This window comes from Alosa sapidissima, chromosome 20 (assembly GCF_018492685.1).
Source record: "Alosa sapidissima isolate fAloSap1 chromosome 20, fAloSap1.pri, whole genome shotgun sequence".
NCBI lineage: Eukaryota > Metazoa > Chordata > Actinopteri > Clupeiformes > Clupeidae > Alosa > Alosa sapidissima.
The window spans coordinates 28553748-28578831 of NC_055976.1; the positions used below are offsets into that span (position 1 = coordinate 28553748).

The following is a 25084-nucleotide window of genomic DNA, read 5'->3' on the forward strand; positions in this document are numbered from 1 at the left end:
GCACCTTACCACTGCATATTGAATCACAGGGTCAGTCCCTGCCCTGTCATTGCAAGCGCCTCATGCTTATACATCCTCAGTACATTCATGTGGATCCTTGTTTTAGGATCTTTAGTGTCTTTTACTGTTCTTTTTAGTCATGTGGATTTTTTTTTTTTTTTTATCATCCTGTTTATGTTGTTGGGCGTGGTGTCATAAGCTACTGGAACCTTGAAATTCCCCTTGGGGATCAATCAAGTATCTATCTTTCTATCTATCTCTCTATCTATCTAGCTATCTACCACGCCTGTTTAAATGTCCGACCGTGTTTAAGCTTTTCAAGACAAAAATATTACTTACTTTGTGTACCTCCATCACCTGTGCCTTCCGAGGCCTTAGGTGTCTCTTAATCAACTAATTAATTAATCTGATTTAATTGATTTGTAGATGCCATTGGTCAAATTAATGGTCATGAAATGTAGTGTGTCTTGAAAGTGTGTCTTGAAAGAAAAGAAAACATTGTGAAGCTTAAAATGATAGTCCTAAATACTGTATTTGTGCATAGCTTCTCACATGTGAAAAGTGTGGTGCAACCTGGCAGTGGTGGACCTGCCATTTTTGTATGGCAAATGCAAAACATATTGTGTGCCATTCTGGAGGAGTTGGACTACCAACATTTGTAGGCTCCAGGTATTGGCTTATGCTACCAGTAGTGACACTGACCCTTGCCAAATGTGAAACTAGTGAAAAATCAGTCCAGATGGATAAATATGGAAAAATGATCAGTTGCCACCACCTGTAGAACCATTCCTGTTTTGAAGTAATTAATTTGAAAAGTTGATGTTTTGAACTTATGGGAATAGTCAGGGGTTTCTGTGGGATTGAAATGTTACTTTTTGGAGAGTGGTTGGACTGCCTTTAGAGGTCATTGAACATGGAGAAAAATTATGTCTCCATTTTTTTGCCTGTTTCAACCCTATTTTTGTGAAATTGTATATTTCACTATAATTAACACCATAAATTTTGCCTAAATCACTGGCTATGTTGAATAAAGTTCACAAAACAGTTATTTTCTTATTTTCAACAGTATGATTGTATGTCAGTATTATGATTGTATGTCAAACAATTAGAGATAAGATCAATAACCAATCAGTTTCACCAAATACACATACTCCATTGCTGAAAGATAGCAAAATCACAGTATCACAGATGAGACCTCAAACAACATTTAATTAATTTACATATACACAACATATTAGATCTCACCTCCACAACTTCCTCATCAAAATCTACAACTAGTCTACTAAACCTTATTCCTACTCACCTTCTTAAGATTGCTCTCCCCTTCCTGGATAATGTTTTGCTCTAGATTATAAATAATTCAATGCTATCAGGGCATGTACTGCAGTAGTTTAAGACATCTGTTATTAAGCCCTCCCTCAAAAAACCTAGCCTTGTATCGATACTGGTCCTCCTAGACCTCAGCGCTGCCTTTGACACCATAGACCATGACATACTACTTAGGCTTGAATGAATTAACCCTGTTAGCCAAACTTGACACATGTATAAGAGATATAAAGACATGGATGACGAATAATTTCCTGCTTTTGATAAAAGAAAGTCATGGTTTTAGGTTCTAAAAAGATGAGGGATATCCTATCCACATGACAGGCTACATATAGTGATCTTCCACTGACCTCATCCACAAGTGTTAAAAACCTAGGAGTTATAATTGACCAGGACCTAGCACTAAATAATCACATAAAACAGATCACCAAAACTTCATTTTATCACTTAAGGAACATTTCAAAGATAAGGAAGTCCTTATCCTTACCAGATGCCAAGAAATGAATCCATGCTTTTGTCACCTCAAGGATAGACCATTGCAATGCTATTGCAATGCTATTACACTGGCTGTAACTAGATGTACCGCAGAGCGGTACAAAATATGACCGCTGCTCAGTCCAGCACATTTTTTCCACAAAAATAAATCACGCTTGTCAAATTGTGTTAATTTCCTACTTTGTTCCTTTTTTGTGTGTTTGTAATTGAGTGTGTGCAGAGTGTGTGGTTGTTTTTGTGTATATGTGTTGTGTGTGTGTGCTTGTGTTTGTGTATGTAGGTGTGTTTGTATGGGTGCATGTGTGTTTATGTGTTTGTGTGTGTGTGCGTGTTGTGTGTGTGCATGTATGTGTGTGTGCTTGTGTGTGCGTCTTTATGTATGTGTACATAAATAAAGCAAATCAGGGAACCACTACTCTTTGCGATAAGTACCATGGGATCTTTAACAACCATGGTGAGTCAGGACCTCAATTTAACATTCATGCAAAGGAAAACATCTCCTGCAATACAGTGTCCCTGTCACTGCAATAGGACATTGGCTTTTGGCCACAGGGAAGAGTGCCACCTACTGGCCAGCCACCAACACCACTTCCAGCAGGAACCTACTCTTCCAAGGAGGTTTCTTATCCAAGTACTAACTAAGCCTGCTTAGCTTCAGTAATTCAGCAAAGTCAGGGTATCTGCTGGTCTGGCTGTTGGCTAAAAACAAAAGGTGAAAGGCATATATGATTCTAACTGTCTCACTGAATTGCATTATGCACACTCAATTCTCACTGGTATCTGCTAGACAACAAGTACCAAAACATGATTAGTTCATAGATTTCACATGTAAAATACATTTTATACAACCCCACCCCCATCTTGCCTGTTCATAATTCTGAGAACCTAATTTTTTGCTTTTTAATTTTTAACTAGGTGGCGCTATACATGAAATAAGTGGTAATGGGATGGGTTGACATAGCCCCTTAAGATACAAAAAAGGTGGTCCTCCTAGGCCCTACGGTTCTCGAGACATTCACAGAAAACTGTGTCCGGCCACCTACAGGCCAGTTGGTGTACAGTAACATAAATTAATTTATTGTATGGCCCCCCATGAATGGAATTCCACAAAACGTGGCATGCATTCAGAGGGTGTCATAATGATCCTACACTTCCAATTTTGTGCAGTTTTGACCATGTTAGGTCACAGATACCTGCGATTACAACACCTCATTTTTACATTTTTGTTTTTAACTAGGTAGCGCTATACATGAAATGAGTGGTTATGGAATGGGTTGACATGGCCCCTTGAGATCAACATACAAAAGAAAGGTGGTCCTCCTAAACCCTACGGTTCTCGAGATATTCACAGAAAACTGTGTCTACACTACCCTCCTTTCGGGGGGTCCAGTCCAGCGGGGGGGCTACAGATCAAAACGAAAAACGATGGTTCCATGCCATCCATGTGGGGCTACGTGCCCACCAAGTTTCGTGTCCCCCGGTCTTTCAGTGTCACGGGAATCCTTGAAAGAAAATTGGCCATGCGAAAAAGAAAAAGAAAATCTGACTAAACCTACGTATATGACGCCGCTTCGCTGCACGGTGGTCATAATAATACCTGTCTAAAGAGATTACAGCTTATAATGCAGCTGCTCACACACACAAAAAATATGAACATATTTCCCCCATCCCCATCTTTCACTGGCTACCTGTTAAATGTCATTGACTTCAAAATATTACTTATAGTTCTTGGCTGGTTGCCTGCATTGAAAGAGGACACCTCATGAAGACGCTCTTTTGTCTGCTTCTGACAGAAGAAGCACTTATCTATCCTGGCAGCAGCTGCTGCTGAACAAGTGTACAAAGTCCCTCTAGATGGACTTGATGCAGTTGCAGGTGTTGCTGCAGGTTCAATAGATGGTCTACCACGTTTCTGAACACACTGTCCTGCCTGCTTCACATGATTTCTAGTAGCGAATCTTAGCATGCTGCAGATGCTCATTGTTACAGGTGGATTTGTAGCAGTTCCTGTGCCAAACTGCTTTGTTCTGTTGTAAAATAACTGCACTGTAACAATGTAATCGTTGGCTGATCTGTGATCCTCATCTCCAATCTCTCTCATGGACAAAATATGTTGGAATACAGTATGTGTGCCATCACCTGACTAACAGAAAGACACACCTCAGAATATAACTAGACTGTGCCACCATGAACTATGAAAATGTGCTTGCTTAAATGTAGAAGGCTAGAAGGTCACTAATATTGCCAACCATGAAGAACAGATCATGTGCTTCAGGTTATTCAATATTCTAAATTCTATCACTGCCAGCTATCAACAGCCAACTGTCACTGGTAGTCAGGGATGGATTACTGCACGGGCCTACCGGGCCCAAGCCCAGGGGCCCAAGGAGTCAGGGGGCCCAAGCCCCATGGAATCATTGCCTCAATATCAACACATAGGCTATGAATCTGATTGAATTAAAGTATTGGCCATCCCCAAAATGCACCAGAATACAGGAAATCACATCAAATAAATATTAATTAAAATAAATAAAAATCCCCCCGCAACAATTAGTGGGGGGCCCTTAATACATCTGGGCCCAGGGGCCCGAAAGTTCATAATCTGTGATATTGATAGTATTGATATTGAAGTATTATTTTTTTAAGCGGACAATTTCGAGAATTTTAGGCACAATTTCTTATCTTGTTAAAGAGATCAATCATCAGCCTAAAAATGTTTTATAATGTTGTATTGTTTATGTGGTCCACTTTTGGCACCGACCCCTATGCTATAATACCAGTAATGTGAGGTTTATGGACAAAACACCAAATTTGACCTTTTCTGAATTTGACCTTTGATTTGGATCCTTCAAAACCTTCAAAAAAATGGAGACATGTTTTTTTTTCTCTTAAGAACCCCTAGAACAAAGATATAATACTCTCCAAAAATTAACATGGGAATCCCACAAGCCCCGAAATTAGACACATACTGTAGGCCCCCCTACTAGAAGACATATTCTTCATAAAGTGAATTACTATTGTCTCAACAATATAACAGGATCATTTAACTACCACAAAATATCCCCACAGACATACAGAATGAGTTGATGCATGTTCAAATGCAAGTTCAAATAGTCTTATAACAATAACAATTTTGCACTACAGCTTTGTATCACTTCCAGTTTATCATGATGACCATCCTTTACATCTTAGATCTGCTCAATCAATTTTTCAGCATGCCATAGACAAGAGTATAAAACATTCACACACAAAAATGGCATTATTAAAATGGGTATGAGAGTATGCATTTGAAATTGAAGACAATGTCTATATTTGGTTTATTTTTTAAGTTAATATATTGTATATTAATATATTGTATATTATGTTAATATATTGTATATATATTGAGAAGCACCATCATATTCAGATGCAAGTTCAGTATATTATGCTATTACAGAACTTTCTTTATGTACAAGGATACAAGGACACAAGGAGGTTTATTGGTCACATACATACAGTAGCAATACTAACGTAAAGCATGTAGTGAAATTTCGTTTGGTGTTCAGCTTTTTCTGTGCAAGTGTATAGAAAGAAAGATCAAGAAATATTTTAACAAATAGCAAGAGGGAATAAAAAGTGCACTGTTTGTACAGTCCATGTGCAAGTGTGTGAACAAAACAAAAAGGTTTATATAGTCTTGTGTGTGTTCAGGATACGGATTGCTTGAGGATAGAAGCTCCTCCTCAGTCTCTCTGTTCTGGTCTTGTAGCAACAGAGACGTTTGCCTGACCTCAGTCTTTTGAAAAGTTCATGATCAGGATGTGACACAGGACCAAACTGTAACCTTTCTATCTTCCATTAATTGTCTTACAAAATATAGCTTTCATAAAGGTCAACACACTAAGTCCCTTTTACTTTGTTAGGTCCTTTGGCCTGATTTGATGTCTCCATCTCCGTCCTCTGTCCCCCTACTCAGCAGGGGATGTGTTGCTCCCCCTTACTAATAATCACTCCTAAGTTTTGTTGGTTGGCCTGGCTTATGTCCCCACCCCTCCCTTTCCCAGCATCCTCTCACCCTCTATGACAAGAGGCAGGCACTTTTTTTGCTGGCTTGCAAGGCTAGCCTAGTTGCCATTTCAAACACCTCCCTGACGCCCTCCATCGTTAAGGCTGAGCACTCCATGTAGCCATAGGCATCGATGCAAATGGCCATCTCCTGGCCCTCCTCTTGTTTAACAGGTTCCTGTTTCCTCTCTTCTAGTTTCTGGAGTGTGTCTTCGTCGTTGCGCAGATCCTTCTTGTTGCCCACCAAAATGACGGGAACTTTCGGACAAAAGTGTTTGATCTCTGGAGCCCACTTCTGTTGAATATTATCAAAACTTGATGGGCTACTTAATGAGAAGCACATGAGTATGATGTCCGTGTTGGGGTAACTCAGAGACCGCAGTCTGTCGTATCCCTCACAGCCTGATGTGTCCCACAGATCCAGCTGCACCTGTTTCCCATCAACTTCAATTTCAGCAGTATAGTTATCAAATACAGTGGGGATAAATTCTTTAGGAAACTGGTGTTTGCTGAAAACTTCAAGCAAACAAGTCTTTCCACATATATCGCCAACAATGACTAGCTTCTTCCGGATCATTTTCAGTTCAGACACCCTCGCCTCTTCGTACATCTCCTCAGTGAAGTGACCGCCCCCATTTCTCTTCACCATCTCATCTATTTTCTTCATCAGCTCCACAACTTGTGTGTGGTCTCTGCTCCTGTTGTTGAACACATGGTATCGTCCACCACAGCTCTTTATCACTTCCCTTAGTTTGGGGTGGGCAGAGTGCACATATTTATCAATAGTCTGACCATGCAGTTTATCACTGTGAGTGAACAGGATCATTGTGTACTTTGCAGCTCTTTTCCCAAAGAGCTCCTGTAGGGTTCTGACTGCCTTCTGTTCATTCCTACTAAACGTCCCCACTGCAATCACCAGCAGGAATACATGGGGTCCTGGAGTGGAGTACTTCATACATTTCACTATCTCTTCTTTAACATCATCTGCATCTCTATCTGTATCTAAAATACCAGGTGTATCAATCACTTTAACTGGTCTCAGACTGCCCATACACACTCCTTCACATACTTGTGTGACTGAGTTATCTGAGCGAAATGCTTCTCTCCCCAGGATGGTGTTGCCCACTGCACTCTTTCCCACTCCAGTCTTTCCAACCAACACGATTCTCAGAGATGGACCTACAAACAACACAATTCAGTGAATTATGGGTATGCCTATGTGATATGGGCAAAAATAAATAATACCACATAGCGGTAGAAAATATGACCGCCACTCAGTTCTACACAATCTCTCTGCAAAAATAAATTACGCTTGTCAATTTGTCTCCATCTCCTACTCAATCCCCTACTCTTGCAACTTTTGTTAAAGGGACACCAGGCAACATTTTCGTGTTATGGTTAAATGACTCATTACAGGGCGAATGAAGACTCTCTCACCCGCCCCTACTGCCTGTAGGAAGAATATCCCGCTTGCAAGTTCAGTGTATCGTACCCGCCGACCGAAGCAGGATCAGTTTACATCCTGCATCCACAGCACAGAGGCAGGCTAACGAAACGCTAGCGATTGTTGCAAATGTGTGTATAATGGCAGAGCCGGCGAAGAAGCAGCGAAAACCCTTGACGGAAGATGCAAAGAAAAGGAAAAGAGCTTCAGAACGAGCGAGGGGGAGTTTCGTACAGAAAAAGCATCAGGCTTGCCTGGTGTCCCTTTAATGCGAGTATGTGTTGTACGCCTCTGTGTGTGTGTGTGTGTGTGTAGGGGGGGTGCTTACGTGTGCATGTCTTTATTGTGTGTGTGTGAGTGTGTGCGTGCCTGTGTGTGTATACTGTATGTTTATGTGCGTGTTAGACGCAGAGACATACACACAGACTCACACACACACACACACACACACACAGGCACCTATACATGCACACTAGGGATGCAACGGTACAATATGCCCATGGTTTGGCATGTAATGGTGACACTAATTTAAACAATTAATTAACTTTATTTTGCCTATAGACAAAAAAATGGTAGTGTGACTGACTAACTAGGCTTCGTTTTTAGCCTAACTTTAAGGTAGTTTTCAACTGCTTTGTTCAAACAATCAGTGGAGAGAGACATTACTGATATTATTGAATAACTGTCTAGACCTAGCCTATGACATTGTAGGCCTAATAATATTTCCATCATGACAAGGGAAATAACCAAATACACCCGCGAATGTGACTCTCCAGCTTTTATTATTATCCTATCTGGGATATATTAAGCATGTTTTTGGCGTTATAAGGATGATGCCAAGCTACCGGCCGTATTCCCATAAAAAGTGGAAAGAATGGGCTGGGGGAACCTATAAAACTTCATAGTTTTACTTTAAATGCATTTGAAAGACATGTGTCTTGGATGCGAAAAATGTTTATGTTGACGGGGAAGCAATTCTGTCCATAGTGTTTCAGTAAACTGGAAATACCTCAAATGGTTGTAATGGTCACCCATTAAAATGATTTGTTTTCTTTTGAGCATGTACTCATTGTATGGTACGGGTAAAGAGGACTGATTTCACACTGGTGAAATGAGGAACTCCCATTGATTGTTCTTGTACCAAACTGGGTAACACTTTACTTGACAGGTGAGTTCATAACACATTCATAGCAGCTGTCATAAACTGCACATAAAGCATTCATGACTGTTTCATGAGACATGACTCAACATTCATACCAAACCTTTCATGAATGTGGAAGACAGAACGACGACAACTTGTCAAAATAAAAGTCCAACAATCGCAAAGCAGCATTGCCGTTTTTGTAAAGTCTACATCGAATGTCACTTTACTATACAAGTTGTGAAATATTCATAATCACCGAGTTTAACACTGGGAGGTAAACTAGCCTACATTTAGCTGACTCGTATTTGTGTAACCTGGAATGGTTGGACATTCCAAGTAGCAACAGATGAAAAATCATCTGCAAAGGTTACAACATAGGCTACATTTTTATGAAACAAAAATTATTTGCTTGACTATGTTCTGTCTTTTTGGCACTGGACTAGCCCAATGACTCAGATGTGATGTGATCAGGTAAGAGGAGGTTTGGAACAAAAACGGCAATGCTGCTTTGCGATTGTTGGACTTTTATTTCAAAAAGTTGTCGTTGCCTTCCTTACGTAAACTGATGTCACCTGGCAGGGCTTCAGTGATGTCATTACCTGTGGCTAATTGGGTAAACTGAACACCTGTCCTCACCTTTTAGAGGCTCAATTAGACCTCTGAAGTTCACCTAAAAATAACCCCCATGTTATTTTCCCCTAGGAAAATTGCAAGATGACCGATCTCAAAGATGGCAGCTTTTTTTAGGCCAACAACTCCCTTAGGGGGAGCTGAGGCCTGTTATGCTGCCATAACTGTTTCAATTAAACGCCATCAAACTGAATAAAATGTGAGCACCGGTCAGGGAGTACAAGGATGACGCAGGTATGTGACTGCCAAGCTGACAGATACAGAGTCACACACACAAACACAGATTGAGAATCTACTTCGATGTTTGTGCTCCACACATAGGGCTAGCCTGTAGGGAGCAGTTAGGTTCTTCTCTGTGTGCTTTGGTTTACAGTACAAGTTGCGATAGGCATTACATTACGAGTTGCTTTTAGTGTAGTTTAACCAACCCCTAGATGAGTTGAGAAAATATGACTTGGTCATTTCAAAAGAGGGTTCGTAAAGTACCTTTTCTGATTGTAAACATTGAGGATGTCTCTTGAGGGTTCTGTATGAAAACAAACATTAAATAACAATCTTTAAACAATGGTAATGAGAGAGAGAGAGCATTGTTATTGTGCCAGCACCGTGCACACTACCACGGTCTCCCTCATCTATTAAAGAATTGTGAAGACTATCGAGTAGACTGATCTGTATTTGTGCCCACCTGCTCGATGACATCATGTGTCCTGTGGTTATGAAGTAAACACCTAGAGCAGATTGCTGATTGGTCAGTCCTGCAGTAGAACTCCAGCTGTCTGTGGTGTTGTTCACAAAGGTCCTGATGCAAGAGGTCCTGCAGCCAGTGTGTCTCCAGGTCCGGAGATGTGTAATGGTCCTTCACATGAGTCCCACAGTAGGAAGCCATGCAGGTCAAACACTTCTTGACAGCTGTGTCACTGCAAGCATCACACAGGTCCCATTCAGATACTCTGCAAGGAAAGAATAACAGTCTCTTTCATTCAGTCATTTGAGAGGTTATTCTTCTTCTGAAAAAAAAATATGTTCTGTCTGACCGTGGAACAGAATACCTTGAAGCTATTGTGTTAATCACAGATCTGAAAAATTGAAGCAGTGATTGGCTGTTCTGATTAATGTGTGTTCTCATATGTGTTTGCAGTCTTCTCTGTTAAGTCGGTGGCATTTGTGTGAATGTTGTAAAGTATTGACATACCTAGAGGCTGCCACAGATGTAGCATAACCAGAATCCCAGGACTTGATGCTGAGGGAATCAGGGATGTCAGCCAATCATTTCACATTTCCCACTCTGACAATGGACTGCTTACATCACTAAAATCATGCAGACACCTATGTATCCCCACAAGTAAGACTGAGGAAGAGTTTATATCTATAATATTCTAACTTTAAACAAAACAATATCACTTAACTACAGCTTTTACAATGTATCTCTATGGAGGCTTACGCAGAGGTGGACATCCTGGTTCCAGAAAGTACAGTTAAAATCCTGCCATATATTCTTTCTACCTGTGCACTTAACACAGGTGATATCACTAATTATCTGATCTACCTGGCTGCTAATTAGGATAAGCTGGTTTACTAAATGGCTGGATCAAATACTTTTACTTTATGAACCCCGGATGTCTGCCTCTGGGCTTATGTAATGAATGAATGAATAAAACGCCTTGAGTAAACAGTCTTTCCTCTATTTTTAGCAGCGGGGGAAAGTCAGTCCACAACCTCCAAACACTCCCAAACAACCCCCCCCCCCCCCCCCCCCCCCCCCCCCCACACACACACACACACGCGCAAAAACAAACATACCTACCTGGTCAGACTGAATATTAATTGTATATTGCTATTGCTATTACATTGGTTCTGGTTGCTAATCACACAACGTCATGTGAACATTCCTCCATTTATTTATACCACATGTCATTGCTTGACCTTAGTTTGAAGAATTGTATAGCCCTACCACTTAGCCCTACTCCTCCATCCAAAAGAGATTTGATTGGGATACCTCGTGTGAATGTGCAAAATGAAGCGAAAGGAGTAGAATTGGGACTGGACCTAAGCCTACCATATACCCTGCCATAATTGTGAAGCAGTGGCGGCAAGTTGCCTTATACACCTAGGGCCGTACTCACAAAGCCTTTTATCTTACCACTAGGAGTACTCCTAAATCGCACTAAAACATTTTAGCTAGGAGTTTTCTCTTAAAAGTTATTCACAAAGCCTTTTATCTTACCACTAGGAGTACTCCTAAATCGCACTAAAACATTTTAGCTAGGAGTTTTCTCTTAAAAGTTATTCACAAAGCCTTTTATCTTACCACTAGGAGTACTCCTAAATCGCACTAAAACATTTTAGCTAGGAGTTTTCTCTTAAAAGTTATTCACAAAGCCTTTCAGACCTACTCTTAGTAAGGAACTCCTAAACTAAGAGTGAGTCTTCGTTGCTATGGATGACGTCATGACTCATGCACGAGCTTGACTGAAGTGACCACCTTGATTGGCTGATGATTGGGGAATGATTCCAAACACCTCCCTTACGATGATGAGTGACAGGTGACAGGTCTGAGAATGCGTGCACTACACAAGTAGTGCGAAAGACGGAAGATAATAACTGAATAAAAAGGCCTAGCCTAAATGAATAAAGAGTAAGGCCAAACAAATAGCCTAGTAGCCTAATAAAACATAGGCCTACGGATTGATGCAGTAGGCTAGGCTATCTTTGCAACATTATTAAATTAATCTGTCACCATATGCCTACGTTTGCAAAGAGGAAAACATTTTAATTTGATTCACAATGAAACGTTACATTTAATTTACATGTTGACAATGAGTAGTTTTGGTTGTTGTTGGTGGCGTTATTGCATCCCTTTTATGCCTACAATGCAAAAAATTGTTCCCTCGCGATTGGAAGCTCCTGTTGCCGCATACGCATTTCAAAACATCACGACCTGAAATGCCACAAAAAGCAGTTTGTGAATAGGTCTTAGTGAGTTAGGAGTCCTCTCGACTTCTTTTAAGCTGTCCCAGACTTAGGTGCTACTTTTAGGTCTAAAATGCTTCGTGAATTACTTTTAGTGAAAAAACTTAGGAGTCGTAAAAGTTAGGAGTGACACGCCCATTATTTTTAGGAGTTGCTCCTAAATTCGCCACTTAGGAGCTTCTTTTAGCCTTAACATTCTTTATGAATACGGCCCCTGGTGGCCAGAACGAGGCTAAAGAGTACACTTGCCATTAAACCTCAGTCCAGCAGATGGAGGTAATGCACTCTGTTTGTGAAACTGCCAAAAAAAGCTCACCGAAAAAGAAAAAGGGTTCGCTGGCCTGTTCTTCTTCTTCTTCAGTGAGTTTTTTTGGCAGTTTGCTAACAGAGTGCATTACCTCCACCATCTGCTGGACTGAGGTGTTATGGCAAGTGTACCCTGTAGCCTCGTTCAGGCCGCAGGGTGAATAAGGCGAATAATTGCACAGCGGGGGGCCGCCACTAAAATGTGTATATATTGAAGAAACACTACTTGACTATGGAAATGCATGGGTTGACTGTAGTCAGTCATTTTGAGTGGGCACTACAGCGTGGGGGTGGCTACAGCGCTCCTACCACATAGTGCCCACAGGGACCTGGGTTTGAGTCTGACCCGGGTCATTTCCCGATCCACTCCTCTCTCTCCCACTCGCTTCCTGTCTGCCTCTTCACTGTCCTGTCATAATAAAGGCAAAAAAGACCAAACAATATCTACACACCTTCCCATTTCCCATCCAAGGTCACGTGGGAGGCCTTTTGACACTTCACTCCTAATGGACGGGACACTGGACACAAAGGAGCATAGTTTCAGTAACCTCACCAATAGCTGAAATGAAAGGTACTGTAGTATTCTGTTGGGGTTATGGTTATGGTTATGGTATTTGGCAGACGCTTTTGTCCAAAGCGACATACAAATACAAAACAGTGAACAATTTAAAATGTTGGTCAGACTACATTAAGGAGAGCAGCAATAGTAACAATAGTAACATCAATCAATCAATCAATCAATCAATCAATAGCCCAATGAAATAAACAATGAAAAGGAAGGAAAATAGTTATATTAAACACTAATATCCATTCAATCAATAATATAGTAACAATAACAATATAGCATGGTAAGACTACATTAAGGAGAATATAAACAACAATGTATATTGTAAATGTAAAATCTAAATCAGGTTTCTAAGCCAAGTATACAAAGAATATACAAGGAATTTGGTCTCTGTGTTTATCCCATACGTGAATTGGTGAACACACAGAGCACACAGTGATCACACGATGAGGTGATGTACACACTAGCCCAAAGCAGTGAGTGCTACAGCGGTGCTCAGGGAGCAGTGAGGGGTTAGGTGCCTTGCTGAAGGTCCCTTCAGCCGTTCCCACTGGTCGGTGATCAAACCAACAACCCTTCGGTTCCAAGCCCAAAGCCCTAACCAGTAGGCCACGACTGCCCCCAGGAATTACACAAACAACAGTGGAATGAAAATAAAGAATACTATAATATACAAACCATAACACATAAGAAGTGCTTAATAAACAAAGTGCATGCTGAACAGATATGCCTTTAAAACCCCTCTTGAAAGGCCACATACAGAGAGCACTGGGCAACTCATTCCACCAACAGGGAACCACTGAGGAAAAGAGTCTTGAATTGAGTTGAGACTGTTTGTAGGTGGTTTTACTACCTACTTTTCCACTTACCCCCTAAAGTTAAGTGGATATTCTTTCGACCGGTCACTCCGTATGGACAGATTTCTGGACACAAAGGAGCCTCGTTTCTTCATGATGTCCCTGTGAGAATCACACAATTTACAACCAGAGCAGGGAGAGGCTCAGCAGAAGACGAAGAGAATTGAGCTACAAGCTCAGCTCTACAACCTCAGCCTACCTGTGAGGCGTCTCTGGGTCACCTGCATCTCCTCTCCTCAGGTGGTACTCCTGTTCTTCAGGGACACTCATGTCCACGAGGAGCCCTTCCTGACTCTATTTCGTTCTGACCTGATCACCTCAGTTCACCTTCTGAGATCAGGGAAAGACAATGGCAAGAAAAAAGATTCCATAAAAACAATTATTAATCAGAATTTGAAGGTAATATATTTTTGAACATATGACATTTGGAAATTGTGAGCCAGGGCACGGACTCTCGTCACAGCTATTAAACGTCGGATCAAGCCAAGGCTACATTAGGCTAATTCAATTCAATGTGAAAATAGAAAAACTTAGCCATCTGCATGTAAACAACCCCTGCAGGCTATATACCACACAGAGATGATGTATGGACATTGGGCTTAGAGGATGTAGCCTTACATTGATTCGTAAAGTCTGGATTATGCAAGGTGCCATGGAAAATGAGTGGAATGTGGGTGCAGTCCACTATTCCAAGCAGGGGCGGAGCCAGACATTTGAAACATTGGGGGCTTAGCCCAGTGTCACACACAGGAAAGCTAGGGGAGTCCGGGGGCATGCACCCCTGGCAGAAGATTTTGAAAAATAACCCCTTAAATAATGACTTCTAGTGAATTCTGTGTAAACTAATGGACAGAGGTCTATAGGCATAGCCTATCTGATCAGCAAGCACTTAGTTAATTAAGCATTTTTTATGAGTTATGGTTTGTATATTATAGGCTAGTATACTATGCTGAGATAACCCTGATGGGATGCTACCTTGTCTCAATACATTTTTACTTTGAACTCTGGCAAAAGTAGCCTTATGGTCAGGTTTAGCACAGCCCCACACATTGTGAACCCACTTGTTATAATGTTCAATGGAACACATGAAGCTATGTTTAATTCAGGGCTTAAAGCTCATTTTTCAAAATGGGGGGAATTCTCCCCTTCAGTGCTTCACATAGGGGGACTAATTCAATTGGGGAGGGGTGGGATACATATACATTTTACAAACTGAAATCGCATTTTCCTTATAGGCCTTACAAAAAAGATAATTTTCTCACCTATGAATTTCTAATGGCCGGTATTTTTGACCAGGAATACACAAGAGTGTTTTAAAGTTAAACAAAACACCCAAATTGTTATGAAAATTATCCAAATTTGTTTTGAGTGTTCAGATGCCCTGTGTTGACAAAGTCATGGAGCCTCATGATAGTCAGATTGAATTAACAATATTTTTAAGAGAAAAGAATTGTTAATCGGTCAAATTTGACCACGAAGGAAGCTTTTGCCACTCTACACATTCCCTCTCTTGCACAGCACACCACTGAATTACAAAGACTACCCTTGACTTTGGTCAAGAAGTGTCTGCTAAATGTAATGTAATGTAATGACTAAAACATAATGGAAGAAGTTCATGTCATTGACTTTAGCCATTATATCTACACACACCACTGCACACCTTTAGACGGGAAGCAATCCGTTCCATTGCCTAACTTTTAAACACTGTAGATACATTATAGCCTATAGGCTACGTTGTTGACACATTTATTTTAAGTAGGCCTAGGTACTGCCAAGGCTGAACTCAGTTTAATAGTTTTAAAGAAGGTAAACCAGATGTAGCCTGCGCTTACTTATGACTCACCGCGAAAACTCCCATCCCAAGTGTCAATTTGGACAGAAGTCGATAGGCTACCCGATCCGTGGAGTTGGAAGGCTGTTCTCGATAAAAGTGTTATTACCTGTGTGTTATCATCTGCTCTTGACATAATACACAGTTGAAAGAAAACAATGTCCCCAAAAAGAGGTTACTTCCTGCATTCTCACACTTGACTTCAGTGTTGTTTTCCCTCTTACGTTGTTCAACCTGCTCTTCAAGACAGTGTTGCTGTAATGTGTGTTTGTATGTGTGTGTGTGTGTGTGTGTGTGTGTGTTTGTGTTTGTGTGGTTCTCTTTATGTTGTTTAAACTGAATTGTACAATATTATAATGCCAAGGAGTAGTTAGGAGACGGGGAGGCTGAGGTATCGTTCCAAACTCCGGTTATTTATTTTTCAAATGATGTACAGGCTAAGGTACGGGTAGCAGGAGGTGTCCACTACAAAGCAAACAACCGATCCTCACAAATCACGTCTCAATCACTCGTCATTCACTCGCATCGGCAACACAACCCACTTGCACGTAATTCACCTCTACTCTGACTAAACTTTAGCCTAGAAATCTAGACGCGCACCTAGCGGCAGCAAATTACATTTCTGCCAGGGCTAGTCTAGCAACTCTCCGTTGGCTTGTGAGCTCCAGAAATCGAAACTTAATCAGGACATTGAAATCGTGTATAGAGTCGTTTGGTGGGCTTAACATAATGATTGATGGCAGAGTTGCAACGGTTTGGCTTGAATTCCCTGCTACTTGAAAACAAATATCCTATTGTGTCCTATTGCCTGCAGAGGGAATTTGAAAGACAACTGATTATCCCGCCCCTCGGACTGAGCACTGCGAACGGTGAGTGCCCAGACCCTACATTTTAATAGGCTAGCTAAACTTACTAAACGTCTTATAGAACCCCCTATTCTATTCCCTCCCCTTATCAATCGCTAACCTATCCAAACCCCTAAATATTCCCTCCCGGACACCTCCCCCCATATTGACACATTCTATGACACAGAAGGGAGAAGGAGACACAGACACTCTCGCGCACACACACACACGCCGGGAAAACAGAGACACAGTGGAAAACAGGGGAAAGTCCAACACGGGAGTAAATAGCCTCGGCGCTACACTGCCCCCCCCCCCTTTCAGTCCCTCGCCCTCGAGGAAAGATGGCCTCATCAAAGCGTCGAGGCGGGCGAAGTCCTCTCCTGGGCCTCAGGCTATACGCAGGCTGATGTTGTTACGGAGGTGTGATCCACCTGTCAGTTTTTTGACAGGTGGACCACACCTCCTGCATGCCAGAGTCATTAAGCAGGAGAACAACCGATACCACCGCTGAATAAAGGAGGCGATTGAAATAAGAAAGCAGAGCCCAAAGACGATGAACAGAGATGAGGGAGCGTATATGCTCTCCCATACCTGGAGTGACAGCAGGTGGACCTCCGATATATGTGTATGTGATAAAAGAAAAAACAAACTTATTTATCTCAAGTGTAGACACAATGAATGCAATACAAGTAGTCCAGAATCCAGTTACAGAGGGAGGTATTGATGCCCAGTTCACTGAGTTTGGTGATCAGTTGGATGAGGGGATGATGGTGTTAAACGCTGAGCTGAAGTCAACAGCATTCTTACATAGGTGTTGCTATTGTCAAGGTGGGACAGGGCAGAGTGAAGTGCCATAGAGATGGCATCCTCTGTGCTCCTGTTCTGACGATGATGAACTCAATGAATAGATTAAAGATCCTTTGTACCTGTTTCAGCTACACTTTAAAAAACATGTGTACTGCAGACCTATGTATGTCATCATTTAAAGGAGAATTCCGGTGTGATATTGACCTAAAGTGTATTGAAACATGATACCGAGTGTGAACGTATGTCTCATAGCCCATCTCGCCCAAAAATAATTTAGGGGAAATGCATGGATTCCAGTTGCTGCTACTGGAAGAAACTGGAATCCATGCATTTCCACTGAATTAATTTTGGAATCTGATCCCTTATCATACCTGTTCATTCTTACTCGTTACTCGACTTATCGTGACTAAATTCAAGATGGCTGCAAACGCTAATCTTCGTGAAGATACTGTCTGTATAAATCGTCTTGTAAGTAAACTACCAGTGCTTTTTCAAAGTTCTCAATGTCTCGTTTTAAATGTCAGGGCCCTCAGAAGTCTACCAATGAAGTGTGGAGATACATTGAGCCTCGTAAATGGGTGTAAAACAGTGATTTATTTGCATGGCTAGCCCGATGCCGAAGCACCACTATTGAAAAAGCTGTTGGTAGCATCGGCTAACTAGCGCCAGATTTTGGAGTGCAGGGGACAAGCCGAGATGGGCTATGAGACATACGTTCACACTCGGTATCATGTTTCAATACACTTTAGGTCAATATCACACCGGAATTCTCCCTTAACATTAATTTCAACTCGCAATTGAAAGTAAGGAAGGTAGAATAGTAATGATCAATAACATCTGCATTCAGGTATTGCCATAACATGTTGCTCTGAAAACTCAAATTAGCTTTTTTTTTGCACATAAATCTTGAGTTTTATCAACCAAAATGAATAACAAAATCACATAATGAGTCAAAATATGTATGCCACCATCAAACACCACATATGCTTCAGTAATAATAAGATTTGGATTATTTTCTGGGCTCTTATGAGCGTTTTAACAAAAAAAGCCAATTTCCTTTTTTTTTTCAAATCAGAGGTCAACTTTGAAGGCCTGTACAGCCACAAAGCTACAAGATCCAACTTGCTATCATACCATTTTATACTCCAGAGATATGTAGCTTTCAGAAAAATATAGTGAGAATTTCCCCCCCCAAGTGGTAGTGACGACCCCCTGTGGCTCATGGACTAATAGTGATATGTCAATTAAATATAATTTGTGTTACAACCTGGTACATTAATGAAGTCAAATAGCACCATAGACCACTATCTACAGTTCTACATTTCCGCCTTGACATTAAAGAATTATAACTTGTGCAGCATTGCACTCTCTCTACAAGCTTTAAACTTGGCTTGACTCATTCCCATAGATAGGGGTAGAAGGCTACTGATTGAAAGAGGTTTTGGGATACTATGTTGTTTCCAAGCTGGTATTCACTTTGAAATCTGGTTGTCTTTAGGCGGAGATTGTTTTTTTTTCATGTTCTAGCAAGGGCGTAGGTTTGGTCTAAGCTTTAGTGGGGACACATCCACAACTCCTGTTGTCACGATACCAACATTATTGTTTCAGTACCAATAGCAAGTGAAGAATCTCGATTTCGATACTATTGCGATTTTTTAAAATTTGATTTGGTTTGTGTGATTTGTGAGATCATTCACATCAGTGGCAATCATAGAATTTGATTGACCCTCCACACACACACACACACATAGAAAGTGATGGTTGTCATAGGTTTCTTTTTCATATTTTGGAATTCATATAAACTACAAATTTATATTGATAATTATTTATAGTATTTTATGATCTGCATGATTACTAATAGCTAAACATATTTAGTAATTTGATTACATCATATTGATATTTAAATTATTAGGCTACACTTGTCTATATCATCACATTTGGTGTGTAAATCTAATCGAGTGCCTGTCACTTTAAGAGGAACGTGAATGCTGAAAAATAGTTTCGCAAGTGCAAGGATATGTGGATTCAATTAATCATGTTTGCTATGTCATTAGATAAAATAAATGTTAAAAAGTCAAAGAAAATCTTTCTGGGATGAGATCATAGAAGAGATAAGTGTCTCGCAATGTTCATTTCGCAAAATTCGCATTTGAAAGCCTGGTCACCAGTTGCCAGTTTGTATGGCTAATTATTTTGCCTAGACTGCAATGAAAAAGCTTCGTATTTTTGGGTGGCTGATCTACAAACCACAAAAAGGGGCAAACATGTACATGCTGAAGGGCAAAGGGAATATAACAATGTTTTACTCTGGCCTTTTTTGGGATAGGCTATGTATTGGCAGACAGCCCTAACGTTGTCGTTGACACACCCGCTCGCTTGACTGCCGGTGCAAACAAGTACAGTAGCCTGTGCTTTGACACTCTCCGTGCGTGTAGGCCAACTGTATCGTGCATGGCAGATAACCCTTCCCCCTCCCCCTCTGTTTTTCAGCAAATCATATGACGATGTTTCTTGTACTGTTGTGCTGGCTGTCGGAATGATCAGCAGCACAAATAAGTTCGCTAAAATATTGGTGGGGACAATTTTGTCATCTTAAAATATTGATTAGGACTAGTCCTTAGCGTCCCACCCTAAATCTACGCTCATGTGTTCTAGTTCTGTTGTCTCTTACACTGTACAATGAATGTCCATTCCGACACTTCTGCAGACAGCCCATTAGTGTTAGCTTTCATTTGATACCTTTTTTATGTATATGGTCCTTGTGGTTGTGGAGATATTCAACATTTATTTTTGGCATGTAGTTTTGAGCAGGAAAGCAAACAATTGGCCTGAAATTGCTTGTACAAGTCACACAAAAAAAAAAATCACCTTGACAACCACCCTAATATCTTACCTATGGGTGTATTTTTCTACCTAAAAAAATAGGGTGACAGCTTGTACCAAAACATGAGTGCAAAAGTCTTAACGGAAGCCCTTTTAAGAATTGGCCCCCTGACTGACATGAGTGAGTGCAGTGCAAAAGATAGCTTTAAATATTTATAAGCTTTTGAAAGCTTTTGCCGCTATATCCACTCCCCCTCTCACTAAGGTGACCATTTCCATAACACCAAAAAGCAGGACATTATGCGGCATATCAATAAATTACTATGGTGTACATAGGACTCTGATATACTCTCATTTACAATACAATTTTGTGTGGTTTAAAGGTGCCATGTGTAATGTCCGCCAAATAATCTATTCATACTCCACATTCCATAAAAGATGGGGGCAGTATACTCAAAGTACAGGTACGCCCACAAGCCGTGCGAGTTATTCGTGTATTGCAGTTTTGCTGGCGGTTATGTTGCCCGCATACCGCCTCCCATTGCCGAAACTGGTATTATGACACCTGTCGGGCTGTGGCTAGTAATTTAGCATGCTAATTCAGGTTGATATCTCTGCAGCACTATACCTTGTCATTTTTTTAATGACCTGGGATTATGCTCTAGAAGCATAATCTTGGTCTCAAATGAAAGGTAACACTGAGGTTTCTTGTAGACTATTTGGATTGCATGTCAGGTGTTCTAGTCATATAGAATGACTACACAAAATATGGAATTGCATTTACTTTGTTGGTTCAATGGTTGTGTAAAAGATACATTATACATCTGCACAACTAATATTGGATAAAACAACATGACAATTCAATTTCTATGGATTCTTGAGAATATTTCAGTACCCAATATGTTGCATTTACTTATTGTGCTGCAGCACTGCAGCCAGAGGTCAGGGTACCATCAAAAGCGGAGGAGCGGGAGGAGGGCAGCAGGGATTACATTTAATTAAGACATATTATGATCATTCTGACAAAGTAAAGCACTATACATACATAAAAAATGGTCATTTTTGGATTCCCAAGAGCAATATGGTGCATACATAGCAATATGGTGCATACAATTGATTTTGAATGTGTGTGTGTGTGTGTGGGGGGGGGTCCATTAAAGTTTAAAGATGATGTTTGTGTAGCTGAATAGGAAAAATATTAATGAAAAGTCAAAAAGTGTTTGTTCACAGTATTTGTATGTATTCAAAGTATTCAACACTTTGTGGTGTGTGTGTGTGTGTAAAGTATATATACTCTTTTGATCCCATGAGGGAAATTTAGTCTCTGCATTTATCCCAATCCGTGAATCACACTCAGCACACAGTGAACACACAGAGAGGTGAAGCACACACTAATCCCGATGCAGTGAGCTGCCTGCTACAGCGGCGCTCGGGGAGCAGTGAGGGGTTAGGTGCCTTGCTCAAGGGCACTTCAGCCGTACCTACTGGTTGGGGTTCGAAGCGGCAACTCTCCGGTTAACTTAGTTAGTTAAGTCCGAAGCGCTAACCAGTAGGCTAACTTTCTGTCAATGAAGCCGGAATACATATGACGTAGCAGCACATAGAGCCTTGTTTACGTTTTTAACCAATGATATCTGCTCAGATATTTATCTGACACCGCTCTTAGTCAATCATTTGTTAGACTGTGTTACTGCATTGTACGTTGTGCTCTGTCCCAGCAAAGATTCTAGAACTCGGCTCTTCAAGCCTGTCTCAAAAAGCTGGACAAATACGCGTCCTGCTTGATGTTGCACGGGACGCAGGACAGGGCATTGAAAATCAGGACTGTCCTTCCTAAAGCAGGACGTCTGGCCACCCTACCTCTCACACAGTGCACTGCATCAGGTAGCCTGTAGTCTAGACTACCCTGACTAAGGCCTAGTCCACACGTACCAAACCGATCTTTTTTTCCTCCGTCTTCCCTGGAACGTATCAAGAATATTTGCGTCCAAACGGATCCATCTCAACACGACTCAACACGTTACTTCATACCCCAGGCCTAGGCTAGATGGCACTGTTTCTTTACAGAAATTAACCAAAACTTGTGCTTTACAAACAGACAGAATAGGCTACGACGAAATGGCTAGTGCAAGGAAACCAGAATTGTTTGTGTGGACTGATGGTGAACTGTCAACTGTAGTCAACTGTAAAACTAATAAACTTTATTTTACGGTTTGTGAAGGGTGCAGTCTCGTCCTTTATTTGGCTAACGCAGGTAGGCCTACTAATCACCTTTACTTTCTTTGGTTGTAGGATAGTCCGTGATTCACATTAGTTTTGGCTATCACCGCAATTAGGCTACTAAACGCAAGGCTTACCCAAGTTCTAGGCTATTCTGTCGCCACATTTATAATATTGCTATAAAACCTTTGTTAGTAACAGTCAATACGTTTGCCTGCATCAAATCTTGCATTTGCATTCAGTGTGCTACCATCGGCTTAACGTGAGTTCTAAGCGTCTTTGTATGCTTAAATCTGATTTCACTCGACTGTGAATGCATGTATATATGTTGTAAGACATGTAAAATAAATGAATGACACTGGCACTACGCACAAATTAATGTAGCCTAAACTTACACCGCACTTTCCTAATAACTTAAGTTCTCTCGCGTCACTGAGAGTAGCTAGAATGCATTAAAAAACACCGGGAAAAACAGTGTTCAGTCCACCAAGTCATAAGCTATCGGCGCTGCGCAGCACCAGTTGTGATATTTATCTTACGGAGTGTAATCGTAGGTAATGTCATGTGTGAAAACTAGTATTGTTAGGCAATACTATAAGTGCAAGTCCAGGGCAGCTGAGGTGTGGCGATGACATCATCGATACGCAAGCAGGATGTGCGGTTTCGCTGTCTAAACGAATTCAAACGGGCTACGGTTTCAGATTTTTCCACTCTGGGACCAGGTTTCAGAAAAGTGCGGTTTCGGGCAGTGCGTTTACAGGATTCGTTTGGACGCTCGGCCAAGACGAAGCAAAACCTCTGCGTTTAACCTAAAAAGCGTCTTTGTGTGGACAGGCCCTAAAACATACATGTAATGGATGAAGGAGTTTATGTCATTGACTTTGGTTAGGCCTATCACCACCAGACACAAATTCACGGACGGGCATTACACCTTTCCAGGGGGGCACGGGAACTTAAATTGATCACGGCAGTTTAAGCTTACACTTGACAAAACATTCTAATATGAAAATGTAGATGCAATTGTTGTAAAATGGTGCAGCTCCTTTAAGAGAGCCCCGTGCGCAGGGAGAAAAAGTGAGAGGGGATATGTGTGTTAGAACTGAGATGCGTGAGAAAAAAGTAGACGTGCTGTTGAGACTGGAGCTAGTCATATTCAAAATAATGCAAAAATAAATCCGCAGATAAAACCAAAATCCTCGTTCATTTGCTAACCACTTTCAGAAAGAGTGTTAGGGAGTTAGCCCTGAAGTTACGGATAACTTCGGCCCTGGAGTGGTAACAAACTCCCTGTTCTCCGACTAGGTCAGAAGAAAAAAACAGTAAAGGATAACGCTCTCAAACAAACCCAGAAACTACTAGGTCTACTTCTACTAACTACGATATGAGATATAGCCTACCTGCGAGCCGATAAGCTATATTTGTTATCGGATGACAGGGGTTAGTGCAGAAATGAAGTAGACTGCGCCACGTAACCTCCTCTCCATTTACATTAGGTGATGGGATTTACTAATGTTCCTGATTGATTAGCTACAGAATAGGCCTAATACAGATTTTACAAGTTTTATTTGCTACTTGCTAGATTGACAAACGTATAATATAGGCCTACATTTAATAAGTGTTCAAAATCAATCTATGGGATTGGGGTTGGTTGGAGCAGCAAAGCTCGTCCAGGGCGGGCACAGATGACTTCCAGGACGGGCCTGGCCCCCCAAAGCCCACCCATGCCGCCGGGACTGATCACCATTGCGCGCCCGGAGCGCATATTTTTGCACTGCCTGGACAGAACGGAGGTATCCTAATCATTTTAGCCTAACTTTTAAAGGAACACCAGGCAACGTTTTCGTGTTAATTAATCATCTTCGGAAGTCGGTATATGGTTAAATGACTCATTACGGGGCAAATGAAGGCTTTCTCGCCCGCCCCTACTGCCTGTAGGAAGAATATCCCACTTGCAAGTTCGGTGTATCCTACCCGCCGACCGAAGCAGGATCAGTTTACAGCACAGAGGCAGGCTAACGAAACGCTAGAGATTGTTGCAAACGTGTGTATAATGGCAGAGCCGGCAAAGAAGCAGCGAAAACCCTTGACGGAAGACACAAAGAAAAGGAAAAGAGCTTCAGACCGAGCGAGGGGGAGTTTCGTAGAGAAAAAGCATCAGGCTTGCCTGGTGCCCCTTTAAACGCTATGGATAGGCTACATTTATTATATACGCTATACAATGGATACATTTATTTGAAATAGGCCTATGTATGTAGGCTACTGCCAAGGCCGAACCCCATTTAATTATGAAAGAAGGTCAACAAAACGTAGCCTATACGCTAACTGACCGCGAAACTTCCTTCTTCTTCAACAGGAAAACTGAGAAGTTTTAAGTTTTGAAGTTTTGAAAACTGAGAAGTAGGCCTACCCGATCAGGAGCCAGACGACTATTCTGGACAAAAGCGTGTCATCATCTCATGAAGTTCAGTTGTTACACTCTTGAAGAATACAATATCCCCAACATGTGTAGACCTACTACAGTAAGAGGTTGATTGCTGCTTTCTGTTCTCACACTTTACTTTCGTTTCATCATATAGGCTAGTGCCACCTGTTGCTCAAGAAATGCAACAGCTGTGAAAATAGGAATAAACCCTGGACAGACTTGAAGAAAGAGACTGACTATACAGTGCTCCTCACATGTGGTGCTTTTTCAAGATGTCAAAAGTGATTAAACTTTTATGAATGAAACTTGTGCATTATAGTCTCCTGTTTTAACTCCCAGAGCCATATCCCTAATC

At 41.2% G+C, this 25084-nt stretch overlaps 1 protein-coding gene across 2 annotated transcripts; it reads right to left on the reverse strand.

Moving 5' to 3' along the window:
• Window positions 1–5278: 5278 nt before the first annotated feature.
• LOC121694883 lies at window positions 5279–24751 on the reverse strand. 2 transcript variants are annotated; one of them, XM_042075282.1, is made up of 8 exons: window positions 24715–24751; window positions 13981–14111; window positions 13794–13883; window positions 12812–12877; window positions 10276–10323; window positions 9769–10033; window positions 9570–9609; window positions 5279–7044 (listed from the first exon to the last, which is right to left on the reverse strand). In XM_042075282.1, exons 2-8 carry the CDS (start codon window positions 14049–14051, stop codon window positions 5879–5881), a joined length of 1746 nt encoding a protein of 581 aa, XP_041931216.1. In that variant the 5' UTR covers window positions 14052–14111; window positions 24715–24751; the 3' UTR covers window positions 5279–5878. The 2 variants fall into 2 exon arrangements, with proteins under 2 accessions (XP_041931216.1, XP_041931215.1); XM_042075281.1 differs by lacking the exon at window positions 24715–24751 and adding an exon at window positions 15625–15941.
• Window positions 24752–25084: the final 333 nt, after the last annotated feature.

Coding starts and splice junctions, on each gene's coding strand:
- LOC121694883 (XM_042075282.1), bottom strand. CDS start 14,051: ATGAGTGTCCCTGAAGAACAGGAGTACCACCTGAGGAGAGGAGATGCA. Junction 12,878..13,793: donor TATCCACTTAACTTTAGGGG/GTAAGTGGAAAA, acceptor CTTTGTGTCCAG/TGTCCCGTCCATTAGGAGTG. Junction 7,045..9,569: donor AATGTTTACAATCAGAAAAG/GTACTTTACGAA, acceptor TGTTGTTTGTAG/GTCCATCTCTGAGAATCGTG.